The following is a 20,780-nucleotide window of genomic DNA, read 5'->3' as shown; positions in this document are numbered from 1 at the left end:
TTTTTCCCCCCTCCTAAATAGGTTTCGAGCTTCTCTCTACCCTTGTCCAGAGACTCCACAAGAGCGGAAAGAAATGGCAGCTGGTGTGAATACACGAATTGATGACTTACAAATGGTAATACTTTGAGGAGCACTTTGTAATGGAAATGAACTAAAACCTTTATATTCAGATAAGCTAAATGGTAGTTATTACTGACCAAACCATTTTATCTTTTTTTTTTTTTTACCAAGGTGCTGAACCAAACAGAAGACCATCGTCAACGTGTTCTGCAGGCTGCTGCCAAGACAATCAGAGTGTGGTTTATTAAAGTGCGAAAAATGAAGGCCATCTACCACACACTGAATCTGTGTAATATTGATGTAACCCAGAAATGTCTGATTGCTGAAGTCTGGTGTCCAGTTTCTGACCTTGATTCCATCCAGTTTGCCCTCAGAAGGGGAACTGTGAGTATTTATTTTACCCTGCTTCTTCATTATTTTTTATAAAGTGTCCTGTGGTAAAGGAGGCCCAGCTTAAAGCAGTCCTGTCACTTTCTGGAGTCTACTTATTTGGTGACATGAGGTATGATGGCCTGTAGGTTCCATGCAGATGCTGTTATGAGCATGTCTTAATGATTTTAAAAATTGTCACAAAAGTGTTTCTAAGTGACAGAGATGCTTTAAGAGAGGGAATGTAAAATATAAACTTAAAGGGATACTATAGGCATCAAAACAACTTTAGCTTAATCAAGCAGTTTTTGTGTATAGACCATGCCCCTGAAGTGTCACTGCTCAATTCTCAATTAAATCACTTTTGTTTCTGTTTATGCAGCCCTAGCCACACCACCCCTGGCTGTGACTCACACAGCCTGCATAAAAAAGGTGTCAGTTTCATCATCAGATGTTAAATTGCTTTAGCAGTTTTTATCTCCTGCTCTGTGTAATGTATGTGTGTGAAATGTATTCACACACACAAGGCTTGTGCAGGGTCTAGGAGACTATTAACAGAGTAGGAGATAAGACGTTTTAAATTAAACAGACTGTGAAATACAGGAACCTAAAATATATGTGCAGTTTCAGAAAGTGTTTAGGAAGGCTGTGCAAGTCACATGCAGGGAGGTGTGACTAGAACTTACATGCAGGGGCATGATGTATACACCAAAACTGCTTCATTAAGCTAAAGTTGTTTTGGTGACTATTGTGACCCTTTAATTACATGTCTGTCTTCTTTAACATGTGCACCAAGTTTACTAGGTATTAGTTGCTTTGTACTATGTCTAATTATTCTTACAGTAATTCTAATTCTAGTCCTGTCAAGGCAATCTGGACCGGAATTATTATCTCTATCTGTTGCTGCATACCATATGTTGTAGTTAGGTGGTAAAGCCAGCAGCAGATTCCTCTATTCTGAACAAACCAGGTCAAGAATATGCCTGGAAAAATACACGCCCACTACACTTGGCATGCCAATGCTGTCTGGGACTGGGTTGCACAAAATTAATATTTTTAATGGAGGAGTGTAAATTCCTAATTATCAAGGGAGCAGGAGAGCGTGTTGACTCCCAAAACTCTTGAGAACATAACCACTACTACGAGCTGTATTTCTTAATTTGATTGTTATTGGGTACTTATGAAAGCCTTTGAGAATTATAATTTAACGCAAAAAAATCACATTGATGACCAAAAAGAGTAATCCTCATCAAATTAAAAACTGGTAGCAATGTTCTGGTCTTGTGCTAACAGTGTGCAATGACTAGGGTGATTTTCAGGAAGCCCAGCCGTGCCAGATGTTTTATACAGTTTCCTCGCATGTTACTTTTCTGTTAATATTTTCGGTACCATATGGATATATTTCTTCCTTCTGTAATATAAAGCTGGTGAGAAATAACCTGTATTTTAAAGTCCTGATAACTGATCCGACCATCTTTAGAATGCATTATAACTATTAAACCAAAATGTACACTGACCCCTTATGCCCCCTGTAATGAAAGATCATTACTTCACATGTATATGTAAACAAAATCTTGTTTTCAAGATGTTCTTACATAGAATTTTGTGCAAGATTGTAGAGCCTCAAATATAAATTGTGGTTTTGATTTCTCTGCAATATCTTACACTGCAAATGTACTAAAAAAAGGATATGTGTTTCATTTAGGAACACAGTGGATCAACTGTCCCTTCAATTCTTAACCGAATGCAGACCAACCAAACACCACCAACGTACAACAAGACCAACAAGTTTACTTATGGCTTCCAGAACATTGTGGATGCTTATGGCATTAGTAGTTACCGTGAGATAAACCCAGGTAAAATCAGATGTATTTAATGTACGTCTATATTATAAACATAGAATGTGACAGCAGATAAGAACCATTTGGACCCTCTAGTCTGCCCAATTTTCTAAATACTTTCATTAGTGCCTGACCTTATCATATAGCTAGGATAGCCTTATGCCTCTCCCACACATGCTTAAACTCCTTCACTGTTTAACCTCTAGCACTTCGGCTGTAAGGCTATTCCAGGCATCCACTACCCTTTCAGTAAAGTAATACTTGATATTATTTTTAAACCTTTGCCCCTATAATTTAAGACTAGGACCTCTTGTTGTGGTAGTTTTTGTGGTAGTTTTTCTTCTTTTAAATATAGTCTCCTCCTCTACTGTGTTGATTCCCTTTATGAATTTAAATGTTTCTATCATATCCCCCCTCTCTCGTCTTGAAGTAAATCCATGTTGTCTCTGATCCTGAAATCCATGTGATTTTAGATGTTTAACAATCCTATCCTTTAACATGGTTTCCATTACTTTCTCCACTGCTGAAGTAAGGCCTACTGACCTATAGTTGCCCGACTCTTCCCTACTACCTTTCTTATGAATGGGCACAACATTCGCTAACTTTCAATTTTTTGGGACTACCCCTGTTAACGATTGGTTAAATAAATCCGTTAATTGTTTTGCTAGTACACCACTAAGCTCTTTTAATAACTTTGTGTGTATTCCATCAGGTCCTATTGACTTATTTGTCTTTACTTTTGAGAGTTGAAATAGAACCTCTTCCTCTGAAAAACTCACATGTAACAAATGACTCATTTTTCCTTTTCCCTAACTGAGGTCCCTTTCCTTCATTTTCATCTGTAAATACCGAACAAACATATTCGTTGAGGCAGTCAGCTAGACTTTTATCCTCTTCTACATACCTTCTTTCTTTTGTTTTTAATCTAATACTTGTTTTACTTTCCTTTTCTCATTTATGTATCTATATTACCCTATAGATTAGTTGATATCCATGCGAACATTTACTTATACAAGTTGATCTTTCCTCTCATGCAGCTCCCTACACCATTATTACTTTCCCATTCCTATTTGCTGTGATGTTTGGGGACTTCGGCCATGGGATCCTGATGACACTGATCGCAGTCTGGATGGTTCTGAGGGAGAGCCGAATTCTTTCCCAAAAGAATGACAATGAGGTATGGTACCTGTCCAGCCTCATAGCTCCTTGTATCTATATTTATTATTAAAACAAGAACTTTCAAAGTCAACTCTTTTCTTCTCAACTTTTACGGGTTTTGTAAAGAGGACAACCTTTTATCAGTAGGAAACTGTAAAAAAATAAACACATCCCCCCCCCCCCCCCCGTATAGCACTATTTCTGTCCTTTAAGTACATAGGTTTTGAAAGTGCTTCTATCGTCAAGTGAAAGTAGCACATGTCAATGTGTGTGTGTGTAGATTAGTATTTGTTCTCAATAGAGTTAGTCCCTCTTTTAAAAAGAGTTAAATAGACTCATCCCATATAAAATCTTGCTTTGCACATATGTTGATAGATGGGGTAGCAACTTTTCATCTTGATTTATCTTTGAAACAAAATAAAAGAAGACGAGATTTTATGCACACAGGTGCATTGCACCTGAGGAAGACTAAGAGAGTGGTCAAAACACGTTGTGCTTATTTATCTTTTATTTAAAATAAAGATTTTATTTATACTTTTATTTTGGTTCCTGATTTTGTCCAGACGGAATTTGACTTCTGTTCCTCGGGGACCATCATAACCACAGCATCGATTTTGGTGTATTCTACACGCCATTACAGTAGAGAGCCAACTTATATGGCTCTCTAGATTGTGAGTGCTCCAAGTTACATATATTGGTGATATGCATATTGCCCTATGATAGTTTTTTATATATTTCAGATTTTACTACCATTTATCAACTGTATGTGCAAAACCTCCTCTTCTTTTATCCAACTGTATGTATGTAAGTGGTTTTAGGGTGACTAAAACACTGGTTTGGTTTTAGACGCACTGGGATATACTTTTATATTTTTATTTATATAATGTTTAGCGCCACTTACCCAATTTTTGTGTTTTCTAAGAAAGAAAATAGTTTACAACATTTTACATATACATTGTTTCAACTTTGTGTGTTTTTTTTCCCTTTCATCTTATTTCTCATATACAGCTCTTCAACATGATATTTAGTGGACGGTATATTATCTTGTTAATGGGTCTGTTCTCTACCTACACTGGTCTCATCTACAATGACTGTTTCTCAAAGGCTCTCAACCTGTTTGGTTCCTCGTGGAGTGTTAGGCCAATGTTTGACGACCCAAAAGCAAACTGGTCGTGAGTATTTCCCGTTTAAAAACTAAAGTTATGAATAAAAAGTGAATTTTAGGCAAATGTGTAAAGTGGAGCAGTTGGCAATAATATCCTGTTGGATTATAGAACTAACGTGAAAATCTCCATCAGAATTACTAATTATGTTTGTAATTGTCAAGCTCATTAGTTACAGGCACTGGAAATCCATTTCTGGTGCTCTGAGAGTCCCGTGCCTCTGTTTGAAAATAGCAGCGAATTGTAACACTGACTGCATAGCTGATATCGGTAGCTAAAGGGAATAACATTAAACAATAGAGAAGGGTATCCATTCTCATAGATGTTAAAACAAACACACAAAAAAACACACACCAGCCCATACTCAACTCATAATGCAAAATCAACAAGAAATATATAGATTAAAACTTAGTTATTCATTTCAGGCTCATGTAATGGAAAAAATTTATCTATATCTAAAATTTTGAAAAACACAGATTTTGAAAACTTAAAGTGTTTTTAATATTGTTGCATATTGCAGGTGGTTTTATTGTTGCCACTGAACTAAGCAAACCAGGAAGTAACAGGACCAGTGGTCTTACAGCCAGGGGGTGTAACAAGGTTAATTTATGAAAGTGCCAATTTCTGTTGAAATCTGCCATTTTTTTTTAATTTTTTTTTTATTTTAGTTTTTTTTAATTCATTTTCCAAGCGTACTCACAGCATAGGTAATGCGAGATTACAGCACAAGTATTTTGCAGTCTCATACAATACAATATAACAGTTGCGTTGGTACATCTTGGAATGAGAAGGTAGCGCCTTGCAGAGTATTTAACATGGTATCCTTAGTGGCGAGTGAGATTGTTGCTTACAGTTTTTTATGATTTTATATGTTTGATTATAAATAGTAACATAGTTTCATTTATAAATGTAACAGGTAGGATACTTCACAATAGGTGAGGTAAGTTGTCCTAAACAAGAAGGTTAGTTGCAGTAACTGTTTGGAGGACCAAGACTCATGTGTATGGATTTTCGGTGGTGACGGTTGAAGCTGGGGGCGGTGTATAGGCAGTTCTGTTCTTTCGAAGTCAGTTAATTTGTTCTGTCAACAAACTCGTCTCTAACATGTTCCATCCCTCTTCTGGGTGGAATCTAGACTCCCGCTGGGAATTGGAAGTCAGGGTACTATGGGTCGTGAGTTTGAGTGGGGCTTATGGTTCGTGAAGTCGTTCCATGGCTCCCAGATCAACTCAAATTTCCTATACTTCCCTTGTTTAAATCTGCCCTTTTTGTAACATGAAAATAGAGGAAACCTGCTTCACACACACAGCACTAGGGATCTGACGTTTCCCTTAATGAAGCGGTTTTGGTGTATTGATTATGCCCCTGCAGTCACTGCTTAGTTTTTGCCATTTAAGATCTAAATCACTTTGTTTATGTAGTACTAGCCACACCTCCCTTGGCTGTTACTCATATAGCCTCCCTAACTTCCTAAAACAAACAAAAAAAGCTAAATGTTTAGCTTCCTTTTTGATTTTAATTTCGAATTTCATATCCCTTGCTCTGTTGACAGCCTGCTCAGTCTTCTCTATGTGATTAAAGTTCTCTTAACGTGGGAGGTGTGGTTAGGGCTGCATAACCAAAGTAATTTAACTCCTAAACAACAGAGAATTGAGCAGTGAGACTGCAGTGGATTGATTCCTATACCAAAACCGCTTCATTAAGGTAAAGTTGTTTTGGTGCTTAGGGTATCCCTTTAACTATTTTGATTTCCTAATGTATAGATGAAATTAGCATCTCTACAATAATGGTTTAGATATATTTTGTCTATCAATGCTATCTTTCTCTTTGCTTTACGAATTTATTTATTCAGATGCATTTTATTTTTATCAATAGAGATGACCTTCTTAAGCATGCATCTGTTCTGCAGTTGGATCCGAATGTTACTGGAGTATTCAATGGACCATACCCTTTTGGCATTGATCCGGTAAGAACTGTAAAATGGACTCTAAGTATTGCTTATGCACACATTTTTCAAGAATATAGAATTGCGCAATGTAAGGCAGGGTGGTAGATGGTGTTTCTGGAATACATATTTTGTGTTCCTGGCTCTATAGTGTTCCTTTAATCCAAAAGTACATCCACAGACTTTTTCTTATTTCTCCTTTTGTCTCTTTATTTACATCAAGCTATTAGCTAGTTTACTAATATTTAGAATTGTTTGATCAGTGATAATACCATGATTTCAAAATGTAAAATTATGCATTATAGCTTGACAGGAGAAAAAAATTTGCTCTTTCACATTTATTCACATTTAAACAGACGTACTATAAATTTGAGTTTATTCCCTAATTATAGTGAATTTTAAACCGAATTACAAACCTTGGGCAAAATTGACTGCTTTCAGAAAATTTCCCAAAGCTCCTATAGCCACGGCATGACTGACGCAGCCTAAACTTTAAAATTCATTTTTTAGTTCACAGAACATTGTCGTTTTTGTATGTAAACTTTGTTATGCAAACATTTTTTGAAGGCTGTACAGTGTAGTACATTGTTCCTCTATGCTACATATTCAAATATCTTAGTTGGCCTCATGTTCTACTTAAGTAAAGCTTGTTTTGTTTTATTTTACAGATCTGGAGTATCGCTAGCAACAAACTGACCTTTTTGAATTCTTTTAAAATGAAAATGTCCGTGATTCTCGGCATCATACACATGATTTTTGGAGTAACACTCAGCCTCTTGAATTATATGTATGTATTTTGGAAACTTTTCTCTGAGATGCTAATATGTAGTTTAGGGATTATAAGTATATGAGTATAGAATCTATCCAATCAGTAAAACCTTTCCTTCCATATTGACAAGGCCAGACATGATCCTTTTGCCAGTGCTTATAATAGAAAGAGGGTTGATCTAATTTTGTCCTCCTGCAGCATAAGGCACTTTATTTTAGGATTATGTGAATTATGTTATCAGCTTTTATAGAGAGCCAACATATTCTGCAGCGCTTTGCAATTGTTAAAAAAAAAAAAAAAAAAAAAGCATATTCTAATTCAAAGGGGCACCAGAGTCACCAGAACAACTACACCTTATTGTATTGGTTCTGGTGAGTATAATCATTCCCTTCAGGCTTTTTGCAGTAAACACTGTCTACCCCTGATCTGCCTCCTTGACAAGATCAGCCAATCCAATGTTTTGCCATGTGTAGGCATTGTGACTGGGTCGGATCTCCACTTCTGATGATGTCAGCAAAGCAGACAGATCAGGGGCTGAGCCAACATCAGCAGACTGAAACAAAAGTAAGATTTTGCTATACAGGTACTCCTCACTTACCGACCGTGTTCCGTTCCTATGACCTGGTCGTAGAACGATTTGGTCAGTAAGTGAGGAGTTAAGGGATTCCCTGCTGTGGTGCGCTTGTCTATGTTCTGAGAAATTTCCTGAACATAGACGAATGCACCAGAGCAGGGAATCTCTCTAATCTATGCTCGGGGTAATTTCACCGAACATACATTTAGGGGATTCCCTGCTCTGATGCGCATGTCTATGTTCGGGGAAGTTTCCCTGAACATAGACGAATGCACCAGAGCAGGGAATCCCTCTAATCTATGCTTGGGGAAATTTCCTTAAAAACACGGCTAGTGACTGTCATTTATACAGCCACCACAGGTGCTTCCTATTAAGTTTCTGCAATATTTAGCAGTACCGGTGTTCGGAGTCTTCATACTCTGCACGAAGATGCTAAACACTCCACCATACAGGTGCATTGGTATAATGTATCGAAACAATGTGTTACGCATGCGCATTAGACCTATGAAGAAGCATTGGATTGCTTTAGATAAGCTGTACGCATTGGCCACGGCATAAACATTGTGGTGTGGGATAGTAGTTAAATTAATCTTCTTTATTTTACAATTACAGTAGGTCCCTTAAATTTAAATGGATTGGATGTAACTCTAACGTTCGTTTCTCTTTTATTTTGGGTGTAGTGTACATGTGAATTTGTTGTTTTGCTACATTATATTCATGTGACAGTGTTATGTTGTATAGTATTTGCTTTCGTTGGTCAGATAAACTTTGTTAGTATAAGATTGATGTGATGATGTTTTAACATGCCATCAACTATTTGAAATGTGTGGTTATTAGAAATGAAAATGCCTTGAAGTCCATCTGTTTTTTTACTTCAATAAGGCAAAATGGTTCTGTTTAGTGTGTTATTGGTCGACATTTTGCTGAACTAATAACATCAAGTGTTGTTAAAAAGTATCAGAATTATGAGATTGTGATCACATTAATCGTGCATCAGCAGCCATTAACATATTGATAATTATCTGCAATCCAGGTCCATGTTTAGAAGGTTTTTCTCCAATATTGCTTTAAATATAGAATCTTTAAAGTTTATGGTGTGTGTGTGTGTGTGTGTGTGTGTGTGTGTATATATACCAAAAATGTATACCACGTGCTTAATTAAACGTACTGATTTGAAATTCAAGTGGCTGTGACTAGAGGCGTTGTACAATTTGTCCCAATCAGTGTTTTTGTTTTATACGTACCTCTTTAATGTATAATTGTAAAGGTTGACTCCTTCTCTTTTGGTTTTCATTTTAGATACTTCAAGAAGCCCCTGAACATATACCTGGGTTTTATTCCAGAGATCATCTTCATGTGTTCACTTTTTGGATACCTGGTGATCCTTATAATTTACAAGTGGTGTGCCTATGATGCAGCCACCTCCATGACAGCTCCAAGCCTCCTCATTCACTTCATAAATATGTTCCTTTTCAGCTACAATGACCCAACGCTTCCTATGCTCTACAGTGGACAGGTATGATCATGGCCTTCTAAAATAGAAATTTAAGGGACAGATGTTTTCTGGTTGTCTATTTTTCTCTTGAGTGCCTTCCGGTGAAGATTCTTAATATTGCATGTCCCAATATGATTAATTGGATTTCCTAGAATACTGAGAGATCCCGAGAACGGGCCATATAGATTGGCTTAAAGGAACACTAAAGTCACCTAAATTACTTTAGCTAAATAAAGCAGTTTTAGTGTATAGATCATTCCCCTGCAATTTCACTGCTCAATTCACTGTCATTTAGGAGTTAAATCACTTTGTTTCTGTTTATGAAGCCCTAGCCACACCTCCCCTGGCTATGATTGACAGAGCCTGCATGAAAAAAAAACTGGTTTCACTTTCAAACAGATGTAATTTACCTTAAATAATTGTATCTCAATCTCTAAATTGAACTTTAATCACATACAGGAGGCTCTTGCAGGGTCTAGCAAGCTATTAACATAGCAGGGGATAAGAAAATCTTAATTAAACAGAACTTGCAATAAAGAAAGCCTAAATAGGGCTCTCTTTACAGGAAGTGTTTATGGAAGGCTGTGCAAGTCACATGGAGGGAGGTGTGACTAGGGTTCATAAACAAAGGGATTTAACTCCTAAATGGCAGAGGATTGAGCAGTAAGGCTGCAGGGGCATGTTCTATACACCAAAACTGCTTCATTAAGCTAAAGTTGTTCAGGTGACTATAGTGTCCCTTTAACACACCCAGCACCGTAACCCCCTTACCTGGCTTCCTGGGTGTTGCTTATGGCTTCCACTACTTATGACAAAGAGATTATGGCTCTCTGTCTAAGCTAGACCCAGCAGTGCAGGGCTTAGCTCATTGGATGAGAGTGATCACCTCATGCTATCAGCCAGTAAGCAGGTGAGCTGTTTGTAAGTAGTGTATCAGCGCTCAGCTGACCCAAGGTTAGGGGTCAAATAATTCTAAAACATTTTGATTGCTTACAATGGGGTCCCAGGGCATTCCTGATATTATAACCACTACACTGTTCTGTAGTGGTTATGGGGCTTTAATGGATCAATAGAAACGGTGGGAAATTATTCATAAAACAGCCTTTAATGATTGATGAATGTTATTTTACAGTTGTGAGGCCGCATGAAGCTGCAAATACTAAATAAGCAGGATATTCTTACTTACATAGGGTCATTAGGAACCAGATCACAATGGCATAAAGTATAATCCGTTCATAAGGGGTTAATTGTGAGAGTATGTAACAGGTAGCAAAAGGGTTATTGGGAATATTGTATAAAAATAATGGCAGGGAATTTCTGGTGCAATGAAATAACGCAGTTTTAAAATACGGAATACGGTTACTAAGGACAAGCTGCAACTTTTAGTTAATTCAACTTTAAAAACAGGAAGAGATACTTGGGAGTTAGGTAAAGTAGTGGGTCTGGGGTTACAGTATGGTCTGAGATATTGGTAGCTTATCAAGTCCCAAACTATAGAATGTAAGCTCGATTGAGCAGGGTCCTCTTCAACTTATTGTTCCCGTAAGTTTATTTGTAATTGTCCTATTTATAGTTAAATCCCCTCTTATAATATTGTAAAGCGCTACAGAATCTGTTGGCGCTATATAAATGGCAATAATAAATAAATTGTTAAGCCAGTGAAATGAAAGGAATACGAGAGATATGGTGTCACAATATGTTTCTGAAAAACTGCTTGATCCATCATTACCACCCATCATTGTGTTGGGTTTTATATACATAGCTTATCCTATCCAAAGTATGTATTTTCCTACAATCAAAATGTATGTTATCCAATGTTTATTATTATTTTTTAGTAATTTATTTATTCTTTACGGTCAGTTTTTGTATTTTTTTTTTTCTTCGCTTTCGATTGCATGACACTGTATGTATGTGCTATAGAATAACTTGTCAATAAAAATATTTTTAAAAAATAAAATAAAAGTCCCAATCCTAAGTTGTTAAACCAGTAACCCCCACCTCCTAATCTTCCACTCACCCTGTCTGTATATCTCTGTAAATATCCACAGTATTGACCAGCAACACCATTAAATCTCTTTGGAACACATGGAACCATGTTTGATGGAATAAAGTCACTTTCTGCAAATATTAAATGGTGGTATTGGTCAATATTGTGGATATTTGGATATTTAATGTTAATTTGGGGTGAGCAGTGACCCTCTGACTTGGCATCTATATTAGCAGGGTGGTGGTGTATGCAACCTCACATTAAGTTTTTAATGATTGTGTCTCACAGGTGGGCTTGCAATGTTTCCTGGTTGTTTGTGCATTGATCTGCGTGCCTTGGATGCTGGTTGTTAAACCGGTCATTCTCCGCCATCAGTACTTGAGAAGAAAGCACTTGGTGAGTATCTGTTAAATTTAAGTTATGCATAGCCCACATGCATTAACACTTGCTCTTCAGCACATTCATGTGTAGAGGGCAAGGGGTCAAGCGCACATTGGTGTGTATTTCTACAGTTGACATGCAATAAAATTATTCACTCTAAGAGCCATGTAGTGTATCTGCAGATGTGTGTTTTATTTTATATATTTATATTATATACATATATGAAACCAGGGGGCTGCACTCACCTGAACATGCATAAATGGGGTGCTGCTGGAGGCCAATTTATACAATACACAAGATCCAGCACACTCACTTATCCACTAAACTTCAACTTCAATGTTGGCAGATTTTATTAGTTTTTTGTTTTTTTTTAAACACCTAATCTAGGTAAAAATAATGGAGGTTTAGTTACATTATATGATCATACATTGCATAAGCCTGCCACAACATCAATGTACCCCATCTTTGGCAGGTCATACACTAACAGCCTAATGTCTGCTCTTATGAGATTAACCCACTTAAGAGAGAGAGAGAGAGAGACAGCAGTACTACCACTAGCTGATGTTTGCAAATGTTTGCTAGATCTACTTGACCTCTGATCGCTGTAGTCTGGCATCACATGCCAGTGCAATTTTTGAAGGACTCCCAGTTAATAAGAATATTGTTCAGAAGTCCATCTACCTAGAACAGACCATATTTGCCCTTAGAAACCCATGTGTTGACAACGGAGAGCCCTACTGCATTAGAAATTATTCATTGAATATCCGGCTATTTCGTTTGGTCTTATGGTGGTCCATAAATCACATATGTACTAATTTCATAGATATTACGTTTTTGTTTTATTTTAGATCACAGCATTTCCAGATATTATATTATCAGTGCTGCTGTTTATTAGATATGAACTACTTTTAGAGTTTGATCACTCCACCATTGATCTAATCTAGAATACACCTGTCACTGTGCAGTTATTAGTGTAGTTTCATAGCTGTGCTATTATCCATGGCAGCGTATTGTTTACCTTTGTTGTTAAGGCTCGTATTCAGTTTTGGGAGCTTAGACTGAAGGTGGCATGGCAAGGTGGTCCTATAGAATTATTTGTTTCGTTTATTTTTCATGCTTTATGTACTTCGAGGAGTAGATGCTGTATGAAAACTATTTTCCGAATTACCTCCACAAAGTGGCTTTCAGATGTCTCATTATGACATTTTAACTTTCTGGATTCACTGTTTGGCTCTTAGAGGGGTAAAAAGCAAAAAAACAAACAAAAACATTTTACTTACCAATGCCTCCTTTCTAGTATGCCAGTCAGTCGGTATTATGCTTGCTTTCATACTTATATGTTTTGGTTAGTGGCCATTTTCAGTCGATGTAAAAACTGCAGAACAGGTTTCTATAAATAAGAATATGCTTAGGGCAAAGGTTCCCAGACTATTCTGGGCCAAGGAACACTTCAATAAGAGAAAGATGTACAAATCACATCTATTTTTAACCATCAGCAGCTTATAAACATCATCTCTTGAATCTAGCTAAATTCAGTCTGATTTATAAGTATTTGCCGGTTGGGTATTAAAATGTTAATGTTGTTACTCAGTGTGTTTGCGGCACTCATTAAAAAAAAGCTTCACACACATTGGTGGGGTACAACACACTGGTTGAAAACAATTGGTCTAAAGAGTACTTCATTTTTCCTTACTCCGTGGGTCCTCTGGCAAGTTAAACTAACCCTGGCTCACAAGAAAAGGCACTGGCTTGTAAAATATTTTCGTAACCGTGAAAACAGCATATTCCATTAGATTTTTAACGCTTTGCCCATATAATCTGGAAACCTCAAAAAATATTTATTAATATAACTGTGATTGTGTGCAATCTTATGTATATCGCAGTTAAGATACATAATAATATATATCTCTTAACTGCGAGAATGATAATGTGTACAATTTTATCACTTCTAGGGGCTTACGTCCTATTTTACGTACATCTTAAAATATTAGACATGTTCTTGCAATAAATCTATTGCATATCAATGTATTCACAGTATATTTAAGACTAATGACGCACACCTCTGCATAAAATTTCATCTAATTACTTCATTATATGGGCACAATGTTTTAAATCTACAATTATGTGAAAAGTTATCATTGTGAAAAGAAATGTAAATAATTTGTTTATAAATATTGTTTAAAATACTTTTCAATACACATATTTGAAAAGAAATGTAGATAATGTTATTTAATGAAGCATATGTACATCTAAAGGGCATTCATCACGCAAATAACACATCATTTAATCAACCCAGGGTAAAAACCGGCCTATCTATTGTGTTAACATTTTTCATGCTGAATCAGGAACATTAAACCATATAATTTGCATCTTTAATGTAAGGCACTATGATAGCTCAAATTACATTAAAAAAGTAAAAATATATATTTAGCAGCTGGAATAATGTGCACTGTATATGCCGTTTTTTAAAGGAGAATGCCAAGCACCATGATAATTGCAACCCGCTGTAGTGGTTATGGTGCTACAGGGCTTAAGATCAGTTTGACTATGTACTTGGGTCCCACTTGGTACCTGCTGTTGACTGCCCTACTGCTGGAATCTCTCGCAACTGAGCTAAACCTGGCAGTCCAAAGCTGCACTAATTGGCTGCGTTGGCACAGCAAGGCTTAGCTAAGTGGAGTTTAAGGGATACCGTAGTGCCATAGTGCTCTACCTGTTTCTCCCCGCCCGGGTGAGGAAAGGGTTAAAAGCCCTTTATTTACTCACCTTTTCCCAGCACCGATGTCCCATCTGACGTCCTGCGACGAGCAGCGCTTATACTGGAAACGCTGCATGTGCATTAGACCTCCTCATAGGAAAGCATTGAATAAATGCAGAGCGTGAGAACATCCAGCGTCAGATACCGGACCGATCCGGTAAAAGAAGCCCTCTAGTGGCTGTCTGATAGACGGCCACTGTGGGCAGACTTAGAGCTGCAATGTAAACATTGCAGTTTCTCTGTAACTACAATGTTTAACGTTGCAGCACTAGGTGCAAAAGGAACACTGCACCCAGACCACTTCAATTAGCTGAAGTGGTCTGGGTGCCTACAGTGTTCCTTTAAAGAAAGTTTCTTGTAGAAGCTTGCTGCACAAGGGAAGGTGTCAGGACCCAGATAGGTAGTCGAACAATTCTAAAACGGTTTGACTCTTTGTCGAACAATTCTAAAACGGTTTGACTCTTTGTCGACCAATTCTAAAACGGTTTGACTCTTTGTCGAACAATTCTAAAACGGTTTGACTCTTTGTCGAACAATTCTAAAACGGTTTGACTCTGGGAGGTATCCTGGACACATTGGCACCATAGCCACTACAGCAGGCTGTATTGATTATGGTGCAAGGAGTGTTCCTTTAACTGACTGTCACCTCGTGGCAGATTGTGCTAGTGGATAAAATTGACCGCATTAGCTCACAGGCCAGCCATTCAACAATATTGACTAGCATGACACGTCAGTGGGTGCCAGTCTTTTACTGTTCCCGCGAAATACCTTTTGTTTTTTTCCTTGTTACTGGTAGGTTTAGGGTATAGTTAGGTTTCACTTTATTGATCGCATTAAAAAAATAGACTTTCTCAGACACGGGAGAGCTGGGGAGAACTGTCAGGGATCTATTCATATTGAAGTAACTTTTAAATAAGTAAATGTGTAATAGAAAAATAACATTTGGCAGATAATTTAAATGCTTTTAAGCAATAACTTTCAATAGGCTTTAGGCATTATGCTGTTAGAATGTTGGGCTCACATTTACCTCCTAATTTTTCTCAATTTCCGTCTGTCGTGTACATTTCAAACCTTACAAAATAAGCAGCTAGTTAGAGAAGACCATGTGTATGCTGGTAAGTATTGTAGTTTATCTGCAAATGCGAGGCCCTGAAACCACTGTCCCAAAATGTTAGCACAACACACAGACCGTTTTTCTGCCCTGCTAATCGTGTTTTCCTGTGATGGGTATGCTTTAAGTATGTATGTTATATGTGTTTTCATTGCATGTTAACCTGAATATCTGTATATCGCTCTATATAATGTAATAAACCTTTATCTATCATATGTGTATATGTATGTGCTAATAAAAACCACCAAGTCTGATTTACATGGATTGTGTATTATACACAAACAATATTTTGATCATTTCTCATTCCATGTTACATCAACAGCCACCTTTCCAAAAATGGTTGCTACTTTACAGACATATAAAAATAAATAAGTGATAAAACCACAAAATAAAAAGTAGAAGATAAGTTAACCAAAATAAATTACCAGTATTAAAAGTCTAATTGCTAAAGGACAGGCCAAGAGAAGAATTGCCCTAATACAGATTTACTCAGAATTCAAAGTAAATTTCAAATGTTAGGCCACAATGGCCGAATTAGAAGACATCTTCAACCGATATTTTCAGTGTGACCTTAATTGTGAAATTCACTTTAAATTCACACTTTACTGAATAAGCCTGACACAGTGTCCAATTTGTATTCTTTCCCCCAGATTATAAATGTCTTTTTATTAGCGGTGTTAACAAACAGTTAAAGCATGTCACAATGCAAAACAATGTTTCCATCTGTTATTTTTAATGGATCATAACTATAGTTTTCTATATTCACTATATTCCCTCTGCTTTATTTACTGCTTTATTTATACCCACACCCTGAACCTATGTCAGTTCCCACTCACTGCTGCCCTATCACTAGTCTTTTATTGCAGTGAGCAAAAAACTTTTAAGACCAATATGTGGGAAGATAATTAAATATTGATAATTTTATCATTGCACTATTGAGACCGTATATGAAAATTACATACATATATACATATAATTAGCTCTATGTGTGTACATAAAAGTGTGTGTGTGTGTATACATGTATGCATCGACATACATGTATGTATCTATAAATGAAAAAGGGAATCTATTGTGTACTGAAGATCTATTTATTTTTACCAATAAATGTCTAGTAGTGTTTTAAAATATTGGTATCACAAGTGCCTTCTTGATAGGTTTAAAATAATTGATCTGGGATCCCTGATTTATAGTTGGTTTTATTTTGTAAGAGCCATATGCAAAATATGTGCGCAGTCACTGCAGACGAGTTGCCTCATGAGATCACATGATTTAACAGGCTCTCCTGTATCTTGTTTATAATTTGGTTATTTAAAAAAAAAAAAAAAAATGAAAAATTGCATACATTGGATAAAAAAAAAAAAATAATGCAAAATAAGAATTTGGTCAAATGTTCTTTGGTTATATTCAAGTTTGATTATAGGTTCCCTAAAAATGTGTAACCCTCTGTTCCCAAATAGCTGTCAGTTTACAGTAAATGTACACAGTGTCAAGATATATCCCAGCATGTTCTCCAGTTCCAGGGATAGAATGCAGTAGCCTTTTTTTCCTGGATTATTTTATAAATTAATAAGGTTAACACCACCTCTGTCTTTTGGGATTGGGTGAAATGGAAGTGCTTGATCGCTTAAGAGGAAGGTGACGTTAACGCTATTAGATTATAAATCAGGGTATCTTTGTAAAAGATAAAATTATTTATATAGAGGGATTTTTATAGTGAACTTCTTTGTGTGATGGAAGTGGGGTTATGATTGGGTGGGCAAGAGGTTTACTGTGCACCTTTAAGGCTTGTAGGACAGTAGGGTCTATGACTTTTTGATATTATAGGATTAGGTTGATGGTTATTGGGGGATAATGGAGTGTGATGATTGGCAAGGGTCCACACCCTGATTTATAAATCCCCCCCTCCCCCACCCGCTTACCCAGGGAACGCATAACTTCGGAGGCATCCGCGTTGGTAATGGGCCTACAGAGGAAGATGCCGAAATAATTCAGCACGACCAGCTGTCCATGCACTCAGAAGAAGGAGAAGAGGTAATGACCTTTTATACTGTTCCTTAGACCCTTGGCTGCCAGATGGGATTGCAATATATTGTAATGCAATCTGTTGCATTCTCGTCAAGCAGTTAAAAGTGTAATCCTTCTGTAAAACAAATATCCCCCTTGTTTTGTATTCATAAAATTGCTTTGAAATATCAGTCCCTCAAAAATGATAAATCTGTACAACTGTCCTCAAAACAGCTAATTTTGAGGTATAAATACAAAACATGCTTTAGATTAACATTGCCCCTATTCTGGGGTTCTAATAAACACAGAAAGTCTATAGCTATTAATTGATTCATTCCAACTTTCTGCAGTATTACCTTTACATTGATGGTCATTATGTGGAATACATTCTATTATTTATTGAATGATTTAGTATGTCCACATTCCCCATCTACGTCTTTTTTTCTCTTATCTATCTGGGCAATGAATTCTGGGAGCAGACCGTTTGAGTATGATCTATAATAAATCTCTGTAGTATTAACACATGATGTACTGCTGGATAATTGCTGGGACCATTCTTTTAGCTTTCTATTCTATAACGCGTTGATAACCTAACCATATCTCACAACATTAAAAGCAAGCAAATGTTTCATTTAGACACAAACATTCCTTGTATCCTATTCTAATTCTGTTTTATTGAAATTTGCACCCGGAATTTAATGTAGTATTTTTAGAATATTTGAATTGATATAGAAAATAAAATTTTCGGTGGGACTGAAGCTTTAAAGCATATCTAACATTTTAAAATAACCTGATTTTTGTTTGTTTATTTTTTTTTTTTTTTCACGTTGTAATCTGGATTTATGTTTTCAAGCCTGCCGTGGAAGAAGTGGTAAGAGCACAGTCCGTTGTGCATGTACACAGTCATAAAGATCATACAGACATTTTGTAATTATTCTGTGTTTAATTTTTTCTTTTTTTTTTGCGTATCCACAATCATTTGTTTTATTTTAACATTAATCGTTTAATTTTAACAGGCTACAATTTTACTTCATTTTTTTTTTTTTTCATCATTTGCTTGATGTGCTTCGCAAGAGGTTTATAATATTCACAGCAATCTATATTAAAAAATAATTTTACCGCAGCTTATAAGTGCTTCGCCATCGCTTCTCAGAGATATCTTTAAAAGTGCAGTTTCCATAGTCCTTGCATTTAAATAACTTTTAAAATGAACGTTAAAGGGAAAACGGTATACAAAAATAGTACAGTAGTCTACATTTTTAAACATTTAATAAATGGATGCAAAACAGCATTAAATGTGTGTAAATGCAAATTTGTCACGTTTTGGGTATATTTTCATTAAATATGAAAAATATTAATACACACGGTTACAGTGTGGACATTAAGAAGAGTACATCTTCATGTAGAATTAATAAGAATGCAATGGGACTGCACTTTTAATGCAAGTAGCGAAATAATAATGTGCTGTATGCATAAATATAAACACAAAAGTGGATATATTTTGTAAGTATGTGAATTTGGCTGTAATTGTGTTTTATGTGCGCTAAAGTGCTGTGATTTTGTTTTCTTGGATCAGTGTGTGCAAACGTTCTCACTAACACTTTTGAAGTGAAATTCCACTGCCCAAATACAAAATACATTTTATAAAATCCCCATTTAGTAGATCAACCCCCCAATTAAACCGTGCATGCATTTAATTAGCATTTCTATATCTAAACAAAACTTGCAGCTGCAGATATCTTGTCAGCACGTGCTCTGGGCAATTGACTGCCTCTTGAGTATAGCTCCAATCCTAGGAGATAACAGGACCGGATGATATAACTAGGTTAATTTATAAAAAACTAGGTTAATTTATAAAAATTTTATTGAAATCTGCACTTTTTGTAAAATGGGGGGGGGGGAGGCTGGACTGACACACTCTTCACACAGAAAGCACTTAATCAACCAAAGTGCTTTAGGTATTTGGAGTGTTCCTTTAAATCTGTATACATAGATATGTGAATAATCATATTAGAGAAAAAAGTAGATGACTACAGAACTAGAGAAACCTAGTCCTGGAGCCAAAGAAGGACTGAGTGGGCAGCACATAAGGGGCCTAACCCCGAGCGGTAGTTAATAGAGAAATTCCAAAGTACGAGGTGTTTGGAGAGGAGAGCGAAGGTCCAACTACAAAATCACACTCGGCTGAGGGTGTGCCCACATGTGACGAATGTTCAACTACAACTACAGTATTTCCCGATACATACACACAGCACAAAAAACTGTGGCAGCACACCGCTTATAAATTAAGGGAATTTAGTAAATCACTGCAGCTGTAATGGGAGGCAGGAACAATTAGTTACAGTATGTGTAGCGTGGTTTAATAATGATGGTAAGTGTACCTCTCATTCTTACTCTTAACTACAAGGAGAGATGGAATGAATCTCTGCAGCATTATTCACAATCAGTCCTACAAATCTGATCTTTAAAATCCAATGGAAACTTACGCTGAGGCAGTAACCCACTCGATCTGACTACTCTTCACAGCTGGATTTAACCGTTGTCTTTTTCACAGGAGAAAAATCGGTTCAGAGATTAACCTTTTCCAGTTATGAAATGGGACTACAGACCTGTCAATCCACAGGGGGAAAAAAAATGTGTCAGTCAATCATGCATGCATCATGCCATACAATACTGAGAAGTAATAGTTAATCTAGTGTACATGTTCTCATTTTAAATAATATGTAAATTTGAGATGAGATTTTTGCTTTTTAATTTTCTCAAATCGAAGGGCCAGAAGAATTTATGGTTTGACTTGTTGGTCTGTAGGGGGCATGATGCCTGGTTTATTCTTAAAGGGATACTATAGGCATCCAGACTACTTAATCTCCATGAAGTGGTCTCGGTGCCATGTTCCCCTCATTTTAAACATGCAGCTGAAGCCATTGCCGTTCTGCAGGAATGGCAGGTTTTCCTTGCAGGGTTAACCTGCCTCTAGTGGCTGTTATACTGACAGCCATTAGAGGTGCAACCACAAAATAGTAAAACTCCTTTTTTATCAGATGGTCTCAAGTGCACTCTAGCCTCCTAATACTTTTTTTTATGGGATGGCATTGGATTGGCTGAGATCATTGAGGAGGAGGAAACCAGCCGCCAGACCAGTGTGGTGTGGGATGTAAGGCAAGT

General features: G+C 36.7%; 1 protein-coding gene across 6 annotated transcripts in view; it reads left to right on the top strand.

Moving 5' to 3' along the window:
• ATP6V0A1 (ATPase H+ transporting V0 subunit a1) overlaps positions 1 to 20,780 on the top strand; it is a 97,496-nt gene that overhangs the window by 61,742 nt on the left and 14,974 nt on the right. For 4 of the 6 annotated variants that reach the window (XM_063458954.1, XM_063458960.1, XM_063458955.1 and 1 more), the window contains exons 9-18: positions 22 to 115; positions 232 to 444; positions 2,135 to 2,285; positions 3,308 to 3,447; positions 4,437 to 4,600; positions 6,467 to 6,557; positions 7,205 to 7,323; positions 9,179 to 9,395; positions 11,650 to 11,757; positions 17,535 to 17,642. In XM_063458954.1, coding sequence (XP_063315024.1) covers positions 22 to 115; positions 232 to 444; positions 2,135 to 2,285; positions 3,308 to 3,447; positions 4,437 to 4,600; positions 6,467 to 6,557; positions 7,205 to 7,323; positions 9,179 to 9,395; positions 11,650 to 11,757; positions 17,535 to 17,642 — 1,405 coding nt within the window. Of the gene's footprint in view, positions 1 to 21; positions 116 to 231; positions 445 to 2,134; positions 2,286 to 3,307; positions 3,448 to 4,436; positions 4,601 to 6,466; positions 6,558 to 7,204; positions 7,324 to 9,178; positions 9,396 to 11,649; positions 11,758 to 17,534; positions 17,643 to 18,468; positions 18,487 to 20,780 lie in introns of all 6 variants that reach the window. The other 2 variants (XM_063458959.1, XM_063458957.1) reach the window with 1 other exon arrangement.

This window comes from Pelobates fuscus, chromosome 6, assembly GCF_036172605.1.
Source record: "Pelobates fuscus isolate aPelFus1 chromosome 6, aPelFus1.pri, whole genome shotgun sequence".
In the NCBI taxonomy this organism is placed as follows: Eukaryota; Metazoa; Chordata; class Amphibia; order Anura; family Pelobatidae; genus Pelobates; species Pelobates fuscus.
Note: the sequence above shows the minus strand (reverse complement) of the source record. Positions and strands in the feature narration are given on the sequence as shown.